The 23,553-nt window shown below is 35.1% G+C and overlaps 1 protein-coding gene and 1 pseudogene across 1 annotated transcript; one reads left to right on the top strand and one right to left on the bottom strand.

The window, feature by feature from the left end:
* The first annotated feature begins 1,934 nt into the window (after nucleotides 1-1,934).
* Nucleotides 1,935-9,051, top strand: LOC110794451 (alpha-L-arabinofuranosidase 1). Its single transcript, XM_056828142.1, has 17 exons — nucleotides 1,935-2,333; nucleotides 2,437-2,491; nucleotides 2,611-2,813; nucleotides 2,922-3,043; nucleotides 3,638-3,791; nucleotides 4,155-4,224; nucleotides 4,343-4,488; nucleotides 4,600-4,645; nucleotides 4,754-4,806; nucleotides 5,737-5,881; nucleotides 5,965-6,083; nucleotides 6,175-6,255; nucleotides 7,796-7,905; nucleotides 8,001-8,057; nucleotides 8,155-8,353; nucleotides 8,441-8,581; nucleotides 8,676-9,051. Exons 1-17 carry the CDS (start codon nucleotides 2,181-2,183, stop codon nucleotides 8,775-8,777), a joined length of 1,956 nt encoding a protein of 651 aa, XP_056684120.1. The 5' UTR covers nucleotides 1,935-2,180; the 3' UTR covers nucleotides 8,778-9,051.
* Nucleotides 9,052-9,242: 191 nt separating this feature from the next.
* LOC110794502 (DNA replication licensing factor MCM3 homolog 1-like) lies at nucleotides 9,243-23,281 on the bottom strand (annotated as a pseudogene).
* Between the last annotated feature and the right edge of the window lie 272 nt (nucleotides 23,282-23,553).

The following is a 23,553-nucleotide window of genomic DNA, read 5'->3' as shown; positions in this document are numbered from 1 at the left end:
ACCGCGTGGCCCGCGCAAATTGTGTGCGCTACTGGTTTTGATTTTTTTTTTTCATTCTTACTTATGTAATTACATAGATTTGTTTATCTTAGCAATGTTATATTATATATTTTACATTAATTCCGTTGATATGTAAATTTGTTTACATAGATTTGTTTATCTTACGTTAAAAATGTTAATTAATTAGTTTATAAATGAGGAAGTTTTCCTTCATTATTCCATTAGTATACTACTGTACAAGCAATACAGCTGGTATTATGCTATGATTGATGCACTAATTATGCTCTAATTATGCACATTCCAAATATACAAGGATCACCAATATTGCTAACATAGCTAACGTAACTGCCTAATATACACAATATATTATTCTAACAGTTAAATTTTTTAGAAATGTTTTAGTTTTGTGGTGGCGCAAAAATGAGCACGTCGGGATATTTTGGGTGGTGGTGGGAGATGATGGAGTTTGGCTGGAAGTGTAGAGCAAAGGTTAGGAGAGATGAAGAGGGAGGGGTGAATTTAATTTAAAGGGAAAATAGGTACTTTTACACATTAGAAATACGGGCATTTTTAGCTAATGCGGGCGTCAATTAAAAGTCCCCATATTCTATGCATCTCATTTACATTTTTTATAGGGAGAATAGGCATATTTTAAAAATAAGCATATACGGAGTAAATATTTTTCACAAAAATAGATACTCCGTATATTTTTAAATAAATGAACTAGAGACATTTTTAATAGTCAAACTTTTATATAAGGCGGTCTTATACGAAAGACCACCTTAGTGTCATATAAGTTGAGCAATGAAACCAATTAGTTAAGCATTGAAATCAATTAGTTAAGCACTGAAACTAATTAGTTAAACACTAGAACTAATTAGTTAAACACTAGAACTAATTAGTTAAACACTGAAACTAACATAGTTAAGTATTGAAACTAATTAGTTAAACAATGGAACCAATTAGTTAAGCAATTAAAGTGGTCTTTTTGGTAAGGCGGTCTTACACAAAAATTGCCATTTTTAATTAGCTTTTTAAGTTGTTAATAATAATAATAATAATAATAATAATAATAATAATAATAAAAATAATAGTAATAATTATAATTAAATAATTATAATATGAAAAGCTAAAAAAACTTATATTTAAACTAATTGGTAAATTTTAGTTGTTTTTCGGTTCGAATTGATTTTAGATTTTCGGTTCGGATCGGTTCGGGTTGATTTAAACTTTACAGTTATTTTCGGCTCGGGTTAATTCGGTTTCGGGTGAAGATCGGTTCGGGTCGTTCGAGTATCGGGTCATTTCAGGTCAAATATCTTCCGGGTCGGTTTCGGTTTCGGGTCAGGTCTATTCGGTTTTCGGGTTAATTTCGGGTCGTTGCTTCGGATCAATTTCGGATTACAGATCGGGTCAATCGGGTCAGTTTTTCGGATCCGGGTCAGTTTTACCAGGTCTACCATATGTACTTAACTTAAATGTTAATTGATTCAAAACTTTACCATGTATGAGTATGAGTTAATGGCACAAATAAATGAATGATGTATCAGTATGAGTTAATAGCACAAATAAAAAAAATGATGTGTATGAGTATCAAGAAATAGAATAAGATTCAAAATATTTCCATTAATAATTTTACCTCTCTATAATTAAGAGACGTTTAAGTGGATCTCTGTCAATTTCTTCATTATATTTTGATTCTAAACCTATCATATTTATGTTAGTAGTGGGCCCGATTTTACCATTGTGGAAATATTTTCAACAATTATTGGTTCTAATTTTAGCAACTGATTCATAGCTAGATGCCTAGATTAGATGAAGTGTTATTGCTTGCTGAACTGGATACTTTAATTTTCAGAAATGCTTATACTTTAATTAGATGAGTTCTATATTTTTGTAAAAGCGGCAATTTATGCGACTTTAATTATCACATTTATTCCAACTGCGTTTATGAAAAGATAAAACTACATGAATACATGATCAATCCACGAAAACATCATCTACTCTTAAATCAACTGCCCTATAAATTCACGCATTTCGTTCTCCTTATTACTACTCCACATTACTACAAACTTCTCTCTACTCTTCTCTCCTCGATCTCCTCTACCTCTTTCTCTCTTAAGTCTTCTCTTTCTCTGTTAAGTCTTCTCTTTCTCTCTTTTTTCTAACACTCAGCTCCCATGGCTTCTTCGTCTACATTTTTTCTTTTACTCGGAATCTTAATGGTGATCCGAGTTTGCGGCTCGGCTAACGATCATCCATCAACGTCCATTGCCGTTGATATTTCGGAACCACGACAAATACCTCCTACATTTTTGGGCATATTTTTTGAGGTACGTACGTATATGCATGTATAATTATGTACGTAATCGACTTAATTAATGTTATACAATATTGTCAAATTATGTGATGTTAATTTGTATCATAATTAATCAGGAGATAAATCATGCTGGGGCTGGTGGTTTGTGGGCGGAGCTTGTGAGTAATAGAGGTCAGTAACTCAGTAACTCGGTAACTCGGTACTTGATTACTTCCTCTAACATTGTCATTTAATTATTTTACGGATCGAGTACAAGTAATGACATGATGAATGGGTGTTAATTTCAATAGGATTCGAAGCTGGAGGTCGACATGCACCGTCGATGATTAATCCATGGGGTGCAATTGGAGACGAAGAAGCAATATCAATAGTAACAGAGATGTCTTCGTGCTTCAAAAACAACCCAGTGGCGCTTCGGATGGACATACTCTGTGACCCCTCTACTTGTCCTCCTGGAGGAGTTGGAATCTATAATCCCGGCTATTGGGGAATGGTAATTAATTAACTTATTAATTATACCTTATTTCAATTCTTATGTCATCAATTAATTAGTTAATTTATTTTAATATAAATGTTTTTGATGTACGTTTAATGTGTATAGAATATTGAACAAGGAAACACTTACAAAGTGGTGTTCTACATTAAATCAACCGGACCACTTGACAGTGTTGTGTCACTGGTTACTGAAGATGGCACACAAGTTCTTTCCTTCCGGCGGGTAACGTAAGTACATACTTCCTCCGTTTGATTTTAGTTGCTATAAGCCTATAAATGTTAAATCTAACTTTCTCAATACAAGTACTTCGTAGATAAGTAATAAATTATATTGATACCCCCATTTACAAATATAATTAGGAAAAAAATATAGGATATTGAATATAGAGTATGAATGCGGGTGATTTGGTAAAGTCAAGTGAATAAAGTTGCTAAAAATAAAAAATGTTGTAAGTAGAAAAAAGTCCCAATACAAAATAGTTGCAACTTAAAAGAAAACAATATTTTTCTTGAGGAAGTATCATTATGTTATTTTCGGGTGATATGTTCTAATTAAACCCGTCAAAATTGACTTGTACCATTGTATGAATGTACCTAAGTACCTAACCCAATATATAGGCTCAACGTTTTAACATGATGTCACAAAATTAATAGGAAATAGCACCCAAAAAAAAAATTAATAGGAAAACTTTTGATTGAAGTTTCATGAAATTAATTTTTTTAGTATATACATAAATAGGACTCGACTCAAATTGACCTTACACGAAATAGTTTAGTTACTTACTACACGAGTATTATGTTACTAACTTACTATTATTGTAGGGCTGATGCTGCGAAACTTAAGGATTGGACAAAATTGGAGATTGCATTACAAGCTAGAGCATCGTATAACAATGCTAGATTTCAGTTTACTACAACCCAAAAAGGAACAATTTGGCTGGATCAAGTATCGGTTATGCCTAATAACACGTATAAGGTAATAACATTTTTTTTTTTGAGTTTTCGATCATTTTTTTATATTTTATTTTAAGGTCGAAAACACAAGAGTTTAACTTTAGGTGGACCTTGGTAGTTCGGTATTACCTATTAAAAAGTTTAATGGGTTAGTTTTAAACTTTTAACCATTCAAATAAATGAGTTCGATCTATTAAAATAATTAAAATAGGTTAAATAATTAATTTTGTTCACCCATATGAAGTAATTTTAATTTTAAACTCAATAATTTGACGATATTCGACCTGAATCATGTTAAACGTGGCACGTGTATGAAATTTATGTGCCTAAGCAAGAATTGTGTGATAATTTAGTATTGAAATTGAATTTGTTTTTCCTGGATCAGGGTCATGGTTTTCGAAATGATTTGATGCAAATGCTTCTCAATTTGAAGCCGAGGTTCCTTAGATTTCCTGGTATTTTTCACATTAAAGTTCATTTTTATTTTTATTTTAATTTGGATATATATATATTTGATGTGTGCAAATATTTGAATAAAATGATGGTAATGTGTGATTAAATATAACAATGCAGGTGGGTGTTACGTTGAAGGCACTTATCTAAGAAATGCGTTTAGATGGAAGGAAACCGTCGGTCCATGGGAAGAAAGGCCCGGCCATTTTGGCGATGTTTGGGGCTACTGGAGTGATGACGGACTTGGTTATCTTGAGTATCTTCAGGTAATTATACGAATAATTTACTGTCTCCCTACCATTTTAAAATGTTATATTCTCAATATAATGGAATCAATACTTTAATTCAATTAATAATCATATTTATTTTGTGCGCAGCTCGCAGAAGATCTAGACGCTGAGCCTGTTTGGGTTGTTAACAACGGTAGGTTAAAAATACTCGATTATTCATCTTTACCCAATTACCCTCTAGCCTCTAGGCCGGCTACACAGTTTTGTTTTGCGTGGATCTTATAATTTGATCTTATTTCAGGAATTAGTTTTTATGATCAAGTTGATATCCGCCTGATAGGCCCTTTTGTACAGGTAATGTCCTACAAACTTAGCCATTTTCTTTAGGAGGCATATTAGAAAATGTTACTTTACTTTGGAAATTTTTGATACATACTTATATTATATATATATATATATATATATATATATATATATATATATATATATATATATATATATATTATTGTCATGTAACTTTTCTTTTTCAAGATTTGTTTTGACATGTTCTTTTTCAAGTTATTAGTCTAATTGCATAACATAGTAATGTTTAAAACTTTAAATACATAAACCAACAATTACTTCATATTAACTATATTTTATCGACTTTTTCATTTTATGAATAATTTACCTACCAATGATTAAACGGGATTATGTACACATTTTTATCTTGTTTTATAGCATCAAATATATCTGGTCCATTCTTCTTTCTCCTTGTATTCATTATTATTTATTATGAAGAAATATTATTACACCAACGTCTACTTTTCATTACTACTTTTATTTGTAACATTAATTCCTTTACTATATTTATTTGTTACATTAATTCCTTTACTATATTTATTTGTCACATTAATTCCAGTTTCCTCCTTTGCTCTTTCTTTTTGTTGTCATTTGTTTAATTTTCTTGTGAGTCTTACTCTTGGCCCCATATCACCCAAAAAAATCATCACATCATTTGTTACATTCCCGCGTAAGTGGTAGCCGACTAGCCGCCTAACCAGTAAGGCCTCAACAGATTAGTGGCCACATTTCCAAGGGTAATGACTATTCTATTGGGTCTATTTTTCTAATTGTATTTGATAATAATATTTTGGGCCAAGATTTGGGGCCGGCTGGACTGCCCGCCCCAATGAAGATCCGCCCCTAATGATATAACAAGTTAATACCCATAAAAGTCAAATGATACACTACACAATAATGATTTATTTAGCGTTATCTTACTAATGATTTTGTGAAAAACAGGAGATGTTGGATAGCGTTGAATTTGCTCGAGGTAGCCCGAATACAACATGGGGTTCCCTTCGTGCAAAGTTGGGACACCCTAAGCCATTCAACCTGAAATACATTGCCGTTGGTAATGAGGAATGCGGCTTTAAGAACTATATAGGTGCGCTTATATCTACATAATCTTTATTACTAATTTTACTTACATGATTAATTAATTATTTTAATTTGTCTGTTATTGTACAGGAAATTACCTCAAGTTCTATAAAGCCTTGAAGAAAAACTACCCAGATATAAAAGTCATCTCAAATTGTGATGCAACATGGAGGCCCTTAGATCACCCTGCCGATTTATATGATTTTCACGTAAACTATTTGATTTTTCAACTTTTTTTTTAACAAAATAAAATAAATGAAGGATACATTTTTATGTAATACTATTTGTTGTATTTTTCAGAAATACACGAATATTTCGGGCATGCTTGGTCTAACTCATTTATTTGAGAAGATGAGAAGGGATGATCCTCACGCACCAAAGGTATGCATCCCAATAATTAAGGTTTTTGTTACGTATTATTTACTATCGTCTCAAATTTCTTAGCTATCGCTATTAACATGACTAATAATTATGGACAAGGAAGTTATTAACAAGTTATAAACATGGACTATTATGGTTCTCTTACGTATTATTACTAGTACTAGGCCTGATCCTTAGCCGGTGCATGATAAACAACATGGCCCAAAGTTATAGGGGCCCAAAATTGGCCTTTTATGTTCAGGCATAATTTGGTAACCCAATAGTCCAAAACCCAATACTGTAATTTTAGGTTAACCAAAAGCTACTTCGTATAATTCTTGTAAATTGTGATTTTGTTTTCAAAAAATTAACTTTAGCTAACTTAAAATTTAACCCGTAAGTTTGGTGCGAGTAGAAAAATGATTACTCTGTAATATAGACTTAATTGGAATATTGCTACATGCTACTGCTTCATCATTTTATTACTTTTAGTGGGCCTTTAAAAAGTTTAGACCGGCCTTAACTAGTACAGTAATACTGTAGTACCCCTGTAACTTATTAGGTGTGGCTATCAACGTGACTTTTAATTTACTAGTTGGCCTCGAAGTTATTACTTTTTCTGCTTAATAGTTGCGGATCTTCAACATTTTTCTTTCGAGAGCTAACATAACTTAAACACGAAAAAGATGTAGTATAAATACAACTATACAACTAGATTAAAAAAAAAAAAATACTCCGTATAATAGGAATATTATTTTGAAATTCATTATGTATGTATATACTCTAATAAAAAATTGTTCCTGTGAAAAACAATAAGTGTCAGAATAATACACGTCCGTATTGTTAACAACTTAAAACAATCAATAAAATATTTTGTACTTAAAATTTTTGAGTTACTAATAAAATACGAGTAAGTATTAACAAGCTTAACAACAATCTTTGATTAAAAATGAAAAGTAGAAAGCAAATTTCAAAACTAGAAAATTAAAAATTTTAAAAGTTATTTTGCTACTATGGAGTATAGAGTACGAGTACATGTAATTGATTTTCTATTTGTAAAAATTATGCACAAAGACACATCATCATAAATTATACTTGGTATAAAAAAAATAACAAATAAAAAAGAGAAAAAGTATGTGGTGGGACCGCTTGGAGAGTAAGATTCTCCTGATGTCATTTTGATCGGTTGCTTCTTGCTAATGTGGTCTGTGACACAGTTGGGCTTTTTTTGTGTTTGCTTTTTATAAACTAAAATATTTTGGGCTTTAAGGAGGGCCAGGCCCCATATCGCCCCCCTGGAAAATCCGCCAGTGCTGCTCAATAAGTAAACAACATCCTATTGCTTGGGTGTGCTAGGAGATTACCAGTCTTTTCTTGGACCAGATCGACCTGAATTTACCAGTCTGGTCCATTTAGGTACACCCCATGTTAAGAGGCCTCATTTTATTACTTGTAGTGGGCCTTCAAAATGTTTAGTTCGAAATTATTATCAACGTGACTAATAATTTGACTAGATATTAACAAGTTGTAAACACGAACATGATTTGTTCTCCATTTGCAGGCTTTTGTTAGCGAGTATGCTGTGACATACCCCGAAGAAAAAATGATGAATGGAACATTTGGGGGAGCACTAGCAGAAGCTGCTTTCCTGCTTTCACTAGAGCAGAACAGGTATGCACGTACTAATTGCACATCTTCATTTTAATTTTAATTAATCTCACCTTAGTAATCTGTATTAATTAATGTTCTTGTTCATCATAATACAGTGATGTTGTCGAAATGGTGAGCTACGCCCCAATTTTCGATAATCTGAACGACAGAAGGTATGAACACTGTACTTGTTCATAAATCACATTTCATTATTTGATCAATGTAGTAGAACTGATACTGACTTACAGAGTAATCTCTTCATAACCACAGGTGGAATCCAGACGCGATTTTCTTCAATGCTGATAAAGCATATGGAATCGCCAGCTACTGGGTTCAGACCTTCTTCAGAGAATCAAGTGGAGCATCTCTATTGAAGGTTAATTTTCCCAACCATACGCTCCCCAACACGCACCTAACTGCAATTAGTCGGACTAACTCCATAGACCAAAAGGATTACATCACAGTCAAGGTAACCAACCTTTTAATTATGTATAATCAGTAAAATATACCTACTCTTAAATTACAATTATTGAAAACATGTTAATATTTTACGTAGGTTGTAAACTACAATAACATAACCGTGACTCTGAAGTTATCCGTCGTCGGGGTTGATCCGAATTCAGTTCGACTCCAGAGCAAAACCGTGCTCACTTGCGACGATTTGGACGCGGACAATACCTTGGATTTTCCCACCAAGGTATGTATTTACATGTTATGGTCTTAATTTAGGAAATTTCACAATTAATATAAGCTATTGTTTATTTACTAACACGGGCGATTATATTTGTTAGGTCGTGCCCGTCTCGAGTTTGATCCCGAGTGAAGTTGGGAAACATAAGGTTCTGGTGGTGGAACCGTTTTCATTCTCTGCCTTTAATATAACTTTAGTTTAATTATATAGTTGATAATCGGAAAAGGCATTGTATTAATTAATTTAAGAAACAATTTATTTATTCACATCTTTTGTTAGCTTTGTATAAAAATAAGTTTTAGTCGTCTGACCCGTGTAAGGCACGGGCTAGTCTTAGGATTTTGGATATATTTATTTGTGTGTTATTTTTTATTATTTGGGTTGTTGGTGAATTTTTGTTTTTAGTTTTGTTTGGAACCGGTTTATTTTCTCGCTAAAACCATCAGAAATTCCAATTCTTTTTGTTATTTGGTGAAGTGCAACTGTCTACTTATATTAACAATATACGGAGTACTCTAGGAGAAACTAATACTTTGCTAAGTTTACTAAATACTTTAGCCTATTTGGGATAATGAATTGCCAAGTTTTAGCGCAAAGATAAACGCCTTTTCAAAACGAATAGTTACCAATAAAGTGTTGACCAAATGCATAATAACAACAGTAGAACTGCAGAAGTAGCCCATGGAGAATTTTATTTCTTCAAATTTTGTATGGAAACATAATCGTACACAATTTTTTCAACGAAGTATAAGTGCAAGAAATAGGTGTTATTTAATGTGTAAAGCAACTTAAGTGAAGCAATGGATTACACAAATGGCCAGTTTGAATCGATAAACTCTAACAGCAGCCTGAACAAACTGCATCTTGTTCAACGCAAATGACTTGACATAAACAGGTCCATGTTGTTAAAGCCTGGACTCGACAAGGCACTCTATGGTTTCCAAAGAAGGGTAGTTACAACATACGGGTCCATGTTAGAAGTTGGCCTCTTGTCCTCAAAATATCCTTTTTCCTCCTTCTCAATGTCTCTTCCAAACACGAACTGATGCACCTCAGTTTGCTACTCCCTGCCAAATGATTAACAAAATTAACCACCTTTCTCAAAATCAATTGAGCAAATACAGAAACAGGATGAAAAGTAAAGCCAAATACTAAAAGTAATGCCTGAATCAAGTACAGAGTAATATAATGGTTACTCATGCTATCATTAGAACAAACTCTGAAGTCGACAGATTCAGTGATATGAAAACAATACTTACCCACAAGAAGGTTGAAACGCTGGTTGTTTCGTGTTTACCAGTAAGATGGCGTTCATTTCCTTCACCATAAGCAGCAATGTGCTCCTTGTGTCTCAATCCAAGCTTTTCAATAGCCTGCTTAATGATCTCATACCCACCATGCATCTTCCCTCATGGACTTTGTGCTACAATCATTAACAATACCCTTTAGTCATTTATAGTTAACATTGTGAAAACTTTGTATACAAATTGTTCACCAAGGAATAAATACCCCCCTGTAGTTTGTGTGAGCACCAACACCATTCCAGTCACCTAGAATTGGCTTTCGATCAAAAGAAAGAGCCACTACATCAATCTCAGTAATCCTCTGTCAACATACAACCCAATAATATACAGTTAATATTGACACTAAAATTTGATCTATAGTACGCTAAAGAAAGTGGAAATTTATTTCAAAGATTAATTTTTTGTTGATGTACCTCCCAAATATAGCGAGCTACCCACACCATCATCAAAATTTGAGGAACTAATTAAAAAATACAAGCTTAACTAATTAAACCACTACGTACTACTACTCCTTCCATAATTCTATTATTACCCATGCCCACACCATAATCCTTTAATCATTATGCACAATGAGCCAACCTGAGGTATGTTCAGCTAAAACCCATCAGAAATACGAACCAAGACCAACGGGAGTATTACATTAGCAGTTGTGTAGCATTTTAGTGTGTTCGCTCCAATCAGAATATTCTGAAGTTTGTGTTTTTCAGATTGGTGATACTTAGAGATCAGAATGTTATATATTTCACAATTTGGTTTTAAACATGTGTTGGAGTGAGTAAGATAAGATTTGTCAGAGGACTTTCCTAACATGTATTGGACTATTGGAGTGAGTAGGATAATGACCCAATTTTAGTCCGAACAGTAGCCTTATTTCATGCCTAAACCCTAAAATATTTGTCTACAAGGATTTGTAAGTGTCTGCAGAGCACAGAAAAAAACATTAACCCATGCTCTGAGTTCCCTCACTAAAGGAAGCTGACCAGTGAGCAAAATATTGAGCAAATATTTTCTACGAACAATGTCCAAAAGACAAGCTGACCAGTGACCACTCAATGTCAAAGTTTTTCCACGATCAATACAATGAGCCATCTACCACAAGTCCATAACTACTCGACAATACTTCTCTCGTGCACAATCTAAGGTAAACCCCATTATCACGAATTTCTCAAATTTGGTTAGCTTACCAAAGACATCAGGAAATGGGCCAGAGAAATTGTTGTAAGGTATTGAGAGCTGCTCGAACGAAGCCATGCCATAAATAAAGCTCGGGAACTCACCAGAAAGCCAATTGTCACCTACGTGCTTATATTGAACACAGATAAAGCTCAAAGATCACTTCTGCCTATTGCTGCTTCCTCTTCTTCCTTGACTTTCAACAGCTGAAAAATACATTTTTCTTGTTAAATTAAACCAATACTTCGAATGAGTCAGATGTTCAACTGTACTTTTAAAGGATTCCCCACCCTGTGATCTCCTACTGGTTGAAAACATAAGGATTTTCCCACACAATATGACAACACCGCTAACAGGATGACAATTGACAATTGGCAACAAATTACCATATTAGTCAAAGAGCCTCAAAGACTGACACATTTAACTTTACTTCTCCAACAAGCTTCTTTTATCGTGTATAAATGAGTCAACCGAGACAAAGGAAATTAAAGCTATTTTCTTTCACTCTAAGCAAGGCAGAAGGAAGGAAGGAAGTAAATTCTAGCTGTTCTGCTACAGATGAGGTAAGCCAGTAATAAGTAATAACACCACAAAGACTGGTATTCATTGCATGTGGCTCAAAATAGTTTTAGTTTCCAACTCATAAAGTGAAAACTAACAGCATTAGCACTGTAACATAAAGCTAAACAAACATAATTATAATTTTTTAGCATTCAACAATGCATGTAGAACTATAGAAAGGCAGACAAACAGAGACTGAGGAGAATGTGAGACAAACCATAGAATAAGTCTTCCCGGAATGAGTTTTCCCCTAAGAAAATACACATACATTATAGCCATCCAATGCAGACTGTATAAATGATTGAACATCGGTGAGGACTTCAGCTGCAGCAAAATATTACCTTTTATAAAGATACTACTGAAGCATGCCTCTAAACCATTTAAACTAAGAAAGTATATTTCTAGCTTACACTGTCCAACAAGAGAACCCTACACCCGGCCAAGCTCAAAATCCTTTTTAGGATTGGTCAATGTCTTGTTGTCAGTATTAACTCGGTCAGTATTTTCATCAGGAAATTCAACAACAGGCAAGACTTCATTTTCAAATGAAGTATAATTTTTAATGAAGTAAAGCAGTCAGATGTAGGAAGTCACAGGGTGGAGAATCCGTTTAAAGTTAACAACACTGATAACACCCAGGCTATATAAAGCATGAACTCTGTGAAGCCAAATTTGTAATGGTATGTTGATAGGTTGGGGTACCCTGAGAAATTATATCAGGGTAATATACCAAGTTTTAGACGGCCTAACACCAACCCAGTTCTACAGGTATTGTGGGACAGTTCAAGTCAGTCCAACTGATAGACTTAACTGAATGAACGGAACAGTCAAGCCCACTTTTACACAAGGACAGACATATCTAACCCAAACCAACCTGATACAGCCAAAACAGCACCAGGAGTAGTGGTTCAGCCTGTAGCCATCTCCATTCACCGGCCTTATAAAATTTGGATGAGACAAAGAATTAGAAACCCACCCATTGTGTTTTTAATAATTTACCCTAATATGTGAACTAAACGCATCGATATGTAAACTTCGAACCATTGATATGTAGATATCATTTATTTTATTCTTAGTAAGAACATATTGTCCCAATTAAAGCTATCACATTACTGCAAATAACAACATCAAGTACATGAAAAATAGATCAATTGTTATCACATTTCCAAGTCAGTCAAATCTTCCGTAGGCATTGTATCATATACTTGTCAGATTCCACAAACAGTTTAGCCTCAAGTTCCCTCCCCATAATGGACACGGCATACAAAGTAAATGAATTGATGAAATGAAAAAGCTGTTAACTCCAGATGCACACTTGTGTAATCTTTTGATCACTGTAACCACTTCAAGCAAATAGCTAGACTGTTGGCCCTTGAATACTGCCATAAGAAAGTCAAAACTAACATAAATGTATTCTTTCAATTTGGCAAACAGCTCAGTAGTATAACCTGCCTTAATTCAGGAGCTTTCTTTTATCATGATCCATGAACAGTGTAAACACTCAACATTATAACCCATGATCTAAAACTGTCAGGAAAAACTGTCAGGAAAATCAACTAAAGAGAGAGAGAAATGAACAAGTGCGAATCGCACAAATTCACCAAATAACAGCTAATTAGAGCAATAGAGCCTATACGGAAAAACAGAATCAAAATGATGGATCCATAGATACTAATAAAACCCTAGAAAAAGCCACCTACATACCATACCTAATTAGCTGGGATTCAACATTGAACATGGTACATAAACTTTGCTAGAGTCAATTCAAACTCAGATAAATAAATAAAACAGATTACATGAGGTTTTGAGAGTATTACCATCTCTGTAGAGTATAGGTTTGATCAGATGAAAGAGAAAGAGAGAATCGTCACCCACTTCATCAACCGAACGTCTACAAAAAAAAAAGCGAAAAAATAAAAATGAAGAACAATCTGAAATCCAAAGAGTAAGAGATAGAATGGAGGAACGACAGTCAAAATTAGAATCTCAATAATGCTCCCAAATTGCTGAAACTGAAACTGAGTTGGAAGGTTTGGAAAGAGAAACTTTACTTTCTTTCTTCCGTCTCTTCCCCTTCCCCACTGAATTTGTTACCCAAACACACTCTTAATGTAAATTACATTCTTAACTGAAACAGGGTTTAAAAATTAGAACACAAACCTGTGCATGATGCATTTGGACCAATGATAACAACTCTGGTATGTCCATCTCCTCATCAGATCGGAGTAAAATATCTGCTGCTTCTCATAGTCAAGCACTGCCTTGCAAACAGCTCTATAAATTAGTCGCAAAAGCAACATATGTTGAGTTAAAACCAAAAAAAATTGGCTGACCCGATCTCTGGTACATTAAGCCAAGTAAAAAGTGAGCATGTGCATTTTTTGGAGCTTTCCTTGTCACATGTATCAAACCCTACAGACGTGAAAAGATTTGTAATGTTATAAACAGAAATAAGCAGGTATCCCAAGGGATCATTATAAGTAACACCGCATTCCAAACGGATGGTTCTTGACAAAGTAGCTTGTAGCCAAGGAATTCCTGTGGCTGATCCCTCAAAGAAGGAGAAAAAGGACTTTTCTGATCATGCATTATTTAATACTCCGTATCTTATTCATTTCTTTGGGGGGAATTTTTCAACTATTTTGTTCACCTCTTTGCCCTTTATTTTCTGTTTCTAACCTCTGCTTTAAGAAGTGTGGGATTTGAAGCTCCTACATATCTTCTCTGTTCTACAACTGTTTTGTTCTTTCCTTTCAGGAAGCCATAGTCCATCCAGTCAAGGTTGTTAATGTGCCACGTGATTGGTGGCCTGCATAAACCTAATACCTATAACTTCATGCAGCCTCTTTAATGGGTTCCTGGATAAAGCCACATAGTCGACCAACCTAAAGTTACAAGATTGATTGGTCGCTTTTATTTGATGAAGCAGCAAAATAGTTTCTAAAAAATCACATAATAAATCTAAATATGTTATAAAAAGGCCATGCTCTGGTTTGTTCAGAATACAATGTACACACCTCGTTTGACGCCGCATAAGTTTCGTCCTCGTTTTTGCTACTCATGAGAAATAATTCATCATCAACACCGTCAGTTTTTTCTATGTCGCACCAAATTAATTCTCTCCACTTCTTGTTAGTACGCATCACTTCAACCATTCTTCAAACATGAATAAATAGACATAAGAAATGAGCTGGATTTGTCCATATCTGAAATGAACTGATATCATATATTCTTTTCAATAATCTTTCAAAGTAAAATTATTTGTTGAGATATACATATAATGGGCATGATCATTAAAGAGAAAACAAGGTGCTTCATCTGTAAATATCAACATCATTCATTATCATTATCATTACCCCATTGCCTCAAAGAGGCTCCCGCAAGAAGCGGGGTAAGGGGGGATTGGACGTACGCAACCTTACTCTTGCAATTGCAGGGAGGTTGTTTCCAATTGACCCAAAAGCGACAACGGGACGACCATCTTCTACTCCATGGAAAGGAAGCGAAGAGGTATTAAGAGCCATTTTGATTTAGTCCATTACATCCCACAACCAAAAGAATCATCATTAACCATTATTTGCCTCTTTTTTTTTTGTTTGACGTTCAGAGAAAGCACTGAAAGATGAAATGGGACAGCATCTGTTAACCTAAATTTCAGGGAGGGTTCACACTCTGAAAAACAGAAACCAGTTAAAGCTGCCTAATCAGCAAAGTTAGGGGGAGAATTATTTCCGAATTGAAAAGTCTTTGGGTTTATTTCATACAATAGAAATATTATAGAAACACATTTTTCTAACATACTGCTGCTAAGCTTATCGAGCCATGGAAATTGAAAATATCGTCAAAGCCTTCAATTACTTTAAAAAGGATTGTGATGGAAAATTGGATCTGCTTTTAAAACCCTATTTAGGATGGCAGAGTTACTATAAGAGCTTAATCAAGATCCTAAACCTTGACGCATCAGAAATATGTTAGCAAAAGAAGGAAAAAAATGAGGAAGATGAGGAAAGCTGCTAGAAAGGCTCAAGAACCATCAGAGGCCAGAGGGATGTCTCCTAGGCTAAGCCTGAAAGAAGCTTGATAATGTTGCTTTACAACCCTATATACAGTGTCACAATTTTATACTTATTCAGTCTTTGGGCCTTTGCCCTCTACTGTGATTCCCCCAAGACCCGCAACAAAGACAAAGGCAAGCAATCTAACACAAGCACCTATCTCTCCCTAGAACCCTTCAACTTCACACTCCTTAAATTGAAAACTGCAGTAATTATAGAATCAAAATAAACAATGAGTAAAAGTAACATTCTTTATCATCTTTCCAACACGACTTGCTACTCGAAAATTGCAAACTTGAAAACAACAACAACTAACACATTGAGAATCAACTCACAGTTTTAAGGCTGCTGACTTTCTCTTCTTGAGATGACAGCATCTCACACCGCAGCCAAGATGGTCTTCTTTCGCTGACCTTGAACTGCACTTTTTAGCTTCACCTTCTATAAAACATCACGACTTTCTTTGACCAACAAGGGAAACTTTTCCTGACTACTGTCGTTGATTATTAACCTGCATAAAATCCAATTTAACCCTCAAATAAACTACACCAATCTACTCCGTACCATTCTAAGTATCTACGGTTGATACCCGTGAAGAGAAACGATAGTAAAACTCCTAAAAGAAAATTTTAAATTGAGAGATGATAAGAATCTGAACACCGAAAACCCTAATAAATCGAATTTAAATACCTAGACCTAGAAATTTCAGAAATTGGGAGAAAGATAGGAATTTAAAACACCAGAAACCCCTAAAACTCTAATTTGTAATACCAAGACCTACGAAAATTCATAAATTGATAGAATATAAGAATATGAAACACCAAAACCTAAAAATCGAATTTTAAGTACCTAGACGTAGAAACTTCAGAAATTGAAAGAAGATAAACACAGAAAAATACAGAAATTGAGAGAATATAAACGATGAAAAAAAATACCTTAATCTCCTTTGAAGTAAAACAAATCATTCAGATATCTTGAATAGGATTTAACAGAGATAGAGAGAGAAGGGATTGAAGAGGAGAGTGGTCGATGAGTGTGCCATTTTGTTACAGACAGAGGACAGAGAAAAAAATGGAGTAACGCATAAGAATATGAGGGTGAGGATGAAGAGGGAAGGACGCACGTGGCAGAGCGTAGACACGTGTCCCCATCCAAAGACCAAGGATAAAAATGTAATTACACTGTCCTTAAGGAAAATGCCAAAAAAAAATCATGCAGGAAAATGAGGAGAAATTAGTCTTTTGACTATTCCGTGAATAGTAAAATCAATGTTCTTGCTTTTTAAAGGGTGTAAGATAAAACAACACTCGGAAAAAGTATTACGAAATGCCAATTCCCACGGCAATAAAGAATCACAGAACTCCAAATGCTTATTTATGCAATGCAACATGTAATATTCTTTGATTCCATTCATGATGACAAAGATTCACCATTAATCATATCAAAAAAAAAATGACAATTCTACAAACAATAACACCTACAACATGGAATCATTCCAAAACGACGGTAGCACAAAGCACCTCCAATTTCTCAATAAATAGCTTCACCTTCTTCTTTAGTGACCCCTTTCTTCACAAACGCGGATGTTTTCTCAACCAAATCTTTCGCTTCCTTCAACCCTAATTCCGTAAAACTTCTCACCTCTTTTATCACCTTTAGCTTCGACTCTGCATCAAACTTCTCCAACTTCACATCGAACAACGTCTTCACCTATGTCTCAGCCGAAGCTGGGCTGAGCCTAACCAGATGGGCCTGCATTCTTCAGGCCCATTTTCATCCGGAATAGGATCGGAGGATAGAGGTGTTTTGCCGGAATTCATGACAATGGAGGAGCCACGGCGATTGTTTGAGAAATTGAGGGACTTTTAGGCTCAATCTGAAGCTCTAGTGGAGCTGAATAGCGCAAAGTTGGTGGCGGAAGGCGTTGAAGATCGCTGGATTCTTAATTTTGGGGGAAAATGTGGAGACGAGGAGAGAGAAAATAAAGCTTCTAACTGTTGAGTTGCTGACTTTTGATTCTTTTTGTTTTCTCTTTTTGTTAAATAGCCCATTAAACATATTAAACAAAACCCCTTAAAAGCCCTACCCAACCCTTTAATAACCCTTTAAAACTAAACCCTTTAAAAGCCCAAACCCATTTAACAAGCTAAAGGGTTGAGCTCTTTAATAAAAAGGTTGGGCTAGGGCTTTTAGCGGGCCTCCAGCCCATTGAACAGGTTTATTTCGGAGTTTGTCCTTGATTGTCTCAAAGGCCCTCTCATCTCCCTGACATATGGAATTGGTGTTACTTGGAAAGGATGCAACTTAAATTATCTAAAATTGATCCATACTTCTATTATCATCACCAGAAAAGAAGAACCTAACGTCCCACCCCAGGCTTCATGGTTATGTTTAAATGCAGGTACGTGCCTTAACAAATAATGAAGCAGAAGCACAAGTAATTTCCAGTTATCTCTACATTTCTAGGTCTTTCTTAGAGTTACAGGATCGCATATTGTGGTCCATCAGATATGACACATATAAGTATTCATACAACTTCTACGTGGTTTAACCATAATTTTTGTTCCTGTTTTATTACTCTCCATTGACCTAAACAAAACTTTTTCTAGCGTCATTCATTAAAAGGTGGTTGAGCTTAAAGTGGGATTGCATTGTGATGACTGATGAATGCATCAAGAAGATATTATTAAAGTAAAGCATAAAAAACGCAAATGCACAAGAGGCTGCATGTGTGAGTTTCAAACGTACAAAACCCTAAGCATACACAATTTTTGTAACAAAAACGGGAAATAAAACAAACACCACAACAGTCAAATGAAGTTAACTTGAGCATGTACACGTAAAAGTAGCGTGCCTGCGTGCTTACAAATGACTCGATGAATATTTCCTAATGGCCTTATGTAACAAACAAAGGACATCAAGGAGCATATAATTAAAGATGTTTGAAAGTAAGCAAATGTATATACCTGGTGGTCCTACGGCTCCATCTTCCCTAGCTTCTGCCTCAATAATAATTGCTTGAGCAGGGCAAACCTAAGCATTAGACAGGATTCAAGAATAAGATTTCACCACCTTCACCATCCAATGAACCAACAGGTCATGGTTGGTGAAACCACAAAGTAAATAATAGATCAATTAGACTATGATATTTAGCTATGTAAAAGTGTACTTACATCAAGCATGAGTGAATAAGTATATAAAACTAAGAGGATTTACCAGCATTACCCAACTCTCAAGGAATTACTGCACAACATATATAACGCTGCCTCCCATATGGTATTGCGAAAAGAACCACTGGTAATGGATGGAGATGAATGAAACGACAAAGGATAGAGCAAGGAACCAATAAAGAAAACGCAGGATTACATGACTTTCTCACCTAATGCACAGACTGAAAATACTAACAGAAAAAACAAAAATAAGATAATTTTCAAGCTAATTTAAGCACTAACCTAAAATAGGTAACAAAAAAGACAACCGAGAGTTTCTCTCATTACAGATATTCTCATATTCTACTGTCTTTGTCCACCTTTCATGATTATCCTTAATCAAATGAACAAGACAAAACTAAGTTAATCGGACTATAGTTTCACCTCAACTACACCTGTGCGAAACTTGAACTCTGGACACATCACACCTCCATTTTATCCAAAATATTTCACAAAATGGGCAGGTTTGACACCTATACTTGAATCTCTGTAAAAAAAAAAAGAACCCTTAACCAACAAATAAAACTAAGAAACCTTCTCGAAATATAACACAACAAATAGGATAATCCACCTCAGTTTCAAACAAAGTATAGCTTCAAAATTTGCAAAAAACAATATCGATACCACTCTATTCGACTTCAAAGACCAAGAAGATTAAAAAACTCCCCAAAACTATATACTTCGTATATCTAACCTTTGAGCCACGTCAAATATCCTCTAATCCTTATCCCCAAGTCTAAGCATCACATGCAAAGGTCTACAATTCTAACAGAAACCAATTGTGCAGGCAAAGAGTTTCTTTATCCATCAAACACTCGAACACATAAAACCATTAGAGACCAACCCATTTTTACCTGATTAGCTGGTATTCGGTTGGGTAGGGTTCACAAGTTGATACCTAAATTTCGCTAAATTAGACCAAAAATGTAACGATTTCATGTTAAAATTCGCTTTTCGGTTCGCAGTCCTGGGGTGATTAGGGAATTAGGTAACACTTGACCAAAAAGGAAGCAGTTCCATATGACTCAAGCTCGGTACAAATAAATCATTTGCAAAACCAATAGAAATATGACATTGAATATTTCAAATCAGCCAAAGAAACTCCCAAAATCAAGCCTTTATGAATGAACAAGAAAATCTAACTCTCCAACTTTTATTATGCGGAAAGTATGTTTAAATAGGTGAAACACATTGTTCGGTGTTAAAACAGGAGAATAATATGTTATTGTCTACCTCATCACTCAGCTCTGGCTGGACTCTGTGCTTTGCATAATGAATATACTTCTTAAGAAAATTGATTGTTAGAGTCTCTTGCTTCCTACCCCTCTGAGCCTTCTTACCGTGCAGCACTCTGTTAACCTTGACAAAGACAGATAAACCAGGATCTGCCTCTTCCTCTCCCCCGTATTGAGAACCATCAAGTGTCATATCTCCTACATTTATGGACAGTCAGTTATGCCTTTCTTAAACAGATATAAAGAGAAATAATCCTCAATATTAAAGGGTAGCTACCTCCATCCTGTGGAGAACGGTAACGATGCATATGCAAGACATGCTCAGAAATATAACCATCATCTCAGGATCCATTTGGTCGTTCAACAGAATACATAGCAGATCAAAACGAGAAAGTAAGGAGTCTGGCAATCCAATGTTCTTCTTGGAGTCAATGATCGATCATGCTGTGATACAAGATTAAATTCAGAAAACAGGAGATAAAACAGAGGGTATATATGAAATCATGCATATAAAACAAGCAGTTCAACTTACAGTTCCATAGATAGGATTTGCAGCAGCCACAACACTGCATCGATCGAGCATTAAGAGATGCATGGATACCAGCCTTGGCAATGGTTACTGTCTGCTGTTCCATAACTTCATGTATAGCAATACGATCTAAGTCATTCATCTTGTTAAAATTCGTCAGTGCATATGACACCGCGATCAGCAAGAACCATGGCGCCAGCTTCTAGCCTTCTTTCCCCTGAATACAACAAACGCTTGTTAACATAGAAGTCATATAGTTAAGAGATATTATTAGAGCATTTCACAAGACATCAACCATTTCCTGGTCAGAAGTTACAACTGCTGTCAGACCAACACCTGAAGAGCCCCGACTAGTTGTCGAAATGGCCAACGCAGCAATGTTCATGATTTCTCTTAGCAGTTGAGACTTGGCAACTGAAGGATCACCAACCATCATCATGTTTATGTCCCTGGAAAAAATTATATTAGTTGACAAGTAATCTTTCTTGTAAAGATAGATCCAGCATAACTCCACAAGGCCGATGAGGAATAAAAAAAGGAACTGAAATGTAGAAGCAGGAGCTAAAAGAAACTAACCCTCTCAAGTGTGTACCATTCTTCAAGTTCTTCTCAGTCCCACCCAACATCAGTAAAATTACTGCCTTCTTGATCCACATAAATAAATGGTGCAAGGAATTACCAAGCATGTCAAATATATCTTGTATGTCAGCTATCTTCTTATGTTCTTCAAATCTTCAGCAGAATAAATGGGTGCATTTGCCTCTTTATTCAGCAGGGTCACGTTATTAGCAATAAGAATTGTCCTGTAAAAACAATGCTTGTGTTAATAGCTTTTGTATAATTAGTATGGTCCAAGACTCCAAGTAAAATGAAAAGAAGCTTCAGCAGCATTATAATGTGGGTGGCCAAACCTGAATACTCCATTCACACTGCCCTTGTTTTTTTCCCGGCATAGCTTTGTAAATTCCACAAATTGCAACGCGGTCTCCGGGTTTGCATGCATCAACCGTGTCATCCTCAACGATTAAATCAATAGTTCTTGGAAGCTGACCAGGGGCAGATTTTTCTGGCACTTTTTGCATCGATAAAGTCAGATGATCTTCATATTTACACAATCCATATTCAGTCACCAGTAGATTTCCATTTTCATCCTATAAATGTACTTATTTCATTAGAGAATCATACATTGCTTATTATGATAGAGAACAGTTGTATGACTACTATTGAGAATTACCCGGGTGGGATAGACAGAACCAGTATATAGGTAGGCCTGTTGTAGATGTAATATCTCGATACTCTCTGGAAGTGAAATGGCCAGTTGATGGAAAAAATGAACACTTTTTACTACTTTAGGGCTCACAAGAGAACCTGTTAGTGGGAAACAGACAATTAGGAGATCCAAAATTTTCTTTTATTGCACCCACTGATATGAGAACATCTCTTCCAATATAAAAGGAAATTACAAACAGCGAATCATGCTTTGAAATAAGAAAACAATTACTTAAAGATTGAAGCAATTATTAAATACACATTCTTTGAACAAAGAAAAGACAAGGAAATACTTCAGTCTTTGTTTTATGTTCGTTAACCGCACAAACACTTAACATTCTTTGATTTCTCATTCCAATAGAAAGAATGCTTATTACAAAACATAACAAAAGGTTTCAACTTTCAGGGATAATCAGCTAGCCACAGTAATATCTCCACGTAAATCGCTAATCCTAATTCACAGACCGAAAAATTCAAAGAAGTTTCCATACAATCGAACTCTTTCGAGCATCTATCCACCAGTCAATCAATTCAATTGCTTTACTTCTTTTGGGTTGGCAATGATACAAAAAGATTACTAACTTGGTTTTTCTTAATACATACCATACTTTTATTTCTTTCTTTGATTTTATTCTTTCGGCCAGTACTGGAATCTATAATAGTACAACTTCCTACACGAAAAAAAAAATAGTAGAAAGATTCCTAATCAAATCTCATCGAATATTGCTGATTCTAACCTGCTCATTTCAGTTAAGAAACGTAATTGGAATCCTTTTTTCATTCCATTTTCGAGACAAATGATCAACACCCACGCAAAATCCAATTAAAGTTTCAAATCAATAATTTCAAACTACCCACAAATCAATAAAGCAAAATCCAAGAAATTCCCTCATCAATTCCCAAATATTCAAACCCAAGCCCTAAATCAAAGAAAAATGCTAGCAATAATTCACAAAGTGCCCAAAAATAAATTAAATTAAAGCATAGAAGAGAGAGAAGCAGCAAGACCTGAATTAAGGAGGGATTAGAAGAACCACCATTATGGAGAGAGCGAGAGTGCTTTTCAGAGACGCCAAGAGAAACCCATGAAATGGCGTCGTTAGCAAAGTAGGTGTCATCACTATTGATGTTGCCGCCATTGTTAACATCTTCAGAAGTAGCAATTGCAGAAACTTTAGCTGTGGAAAATGGTGAAAGCAAGTTTAATGGGTTGAGAAAATGGGGGAGTATGGAATTGAAGATTTTCTGTAGAATTTGAAAGCTTGCTGCATTTTATTTTATTTGGTAGGAAACATGAGAAATGGGCGGAGGAAAGCAATATTCCCGCGAAACTGCGTAAGCGATATCCGCCTAACCAGTAGGCCTCACCATATTAGTGGGCCACAATTCCGAAAGCAATGACTATTTTATTGGGCCTACTTTTATAGTATATTTGTATTTGATAATAATATTTTGGGCCACGATTTTGGGCCCTCCGGCCAGTACCCTGCCCGCCTCAATGAAAATCCACCCCTAGTCTGTTGTCAAAAACAAGTTAACATCCCTCAAAAAAAAAATATACTTCGTATAACTAAGTTAACAACCACAAAAGTTAAATGATAGTAGTATGATTTTGTTAGCATTATCTTACTAACGATTTTGTG

Source organism: Spinacia oleracea, chromosome 5 (assembly GCF_020520425.1).
Source record: "Spinacia oleracea cultivar Varoflay chromosome 5, BTI_SOV_V1, whole genome shotgun sequence".
Classification (NCBI taxonomy): domain Eukaryota; kingdom Viridiplantae; phylum Streptophyta; class Magnoliopsida; order Caryophyllales; family Amaranthaceae; genus Spinacia; species Spinacia oleracea.
The sequence above is the reverse complement of the archived record's forward strand: the minus strand, read 5'-3'. Positions and strand labels throughout refer to the sequence as shown.

Coding starts and splice junctions, on each gene's coding strand:
- LOC110794451 (XM_056828142.1), top strand. CDS start 2,181: ATGGCTTCTTCGTCTACATTTTTTCTTTTACTCGGAATCTTAATGGTG. Junction 4,489..4,599: donor GTTATCTTGAGTATCTTCAG/GTAATTATACGA, acceptor TTTTGTGCGCAG/CTCGCAGAAGATCTAGACGC. Junction 6,084..6,174: donor CCGATTTATATGATTTTCAC/GTAAACTATTTG, acceptor TGTATTTTTCAG/AAATACACGAATATTTCGGG.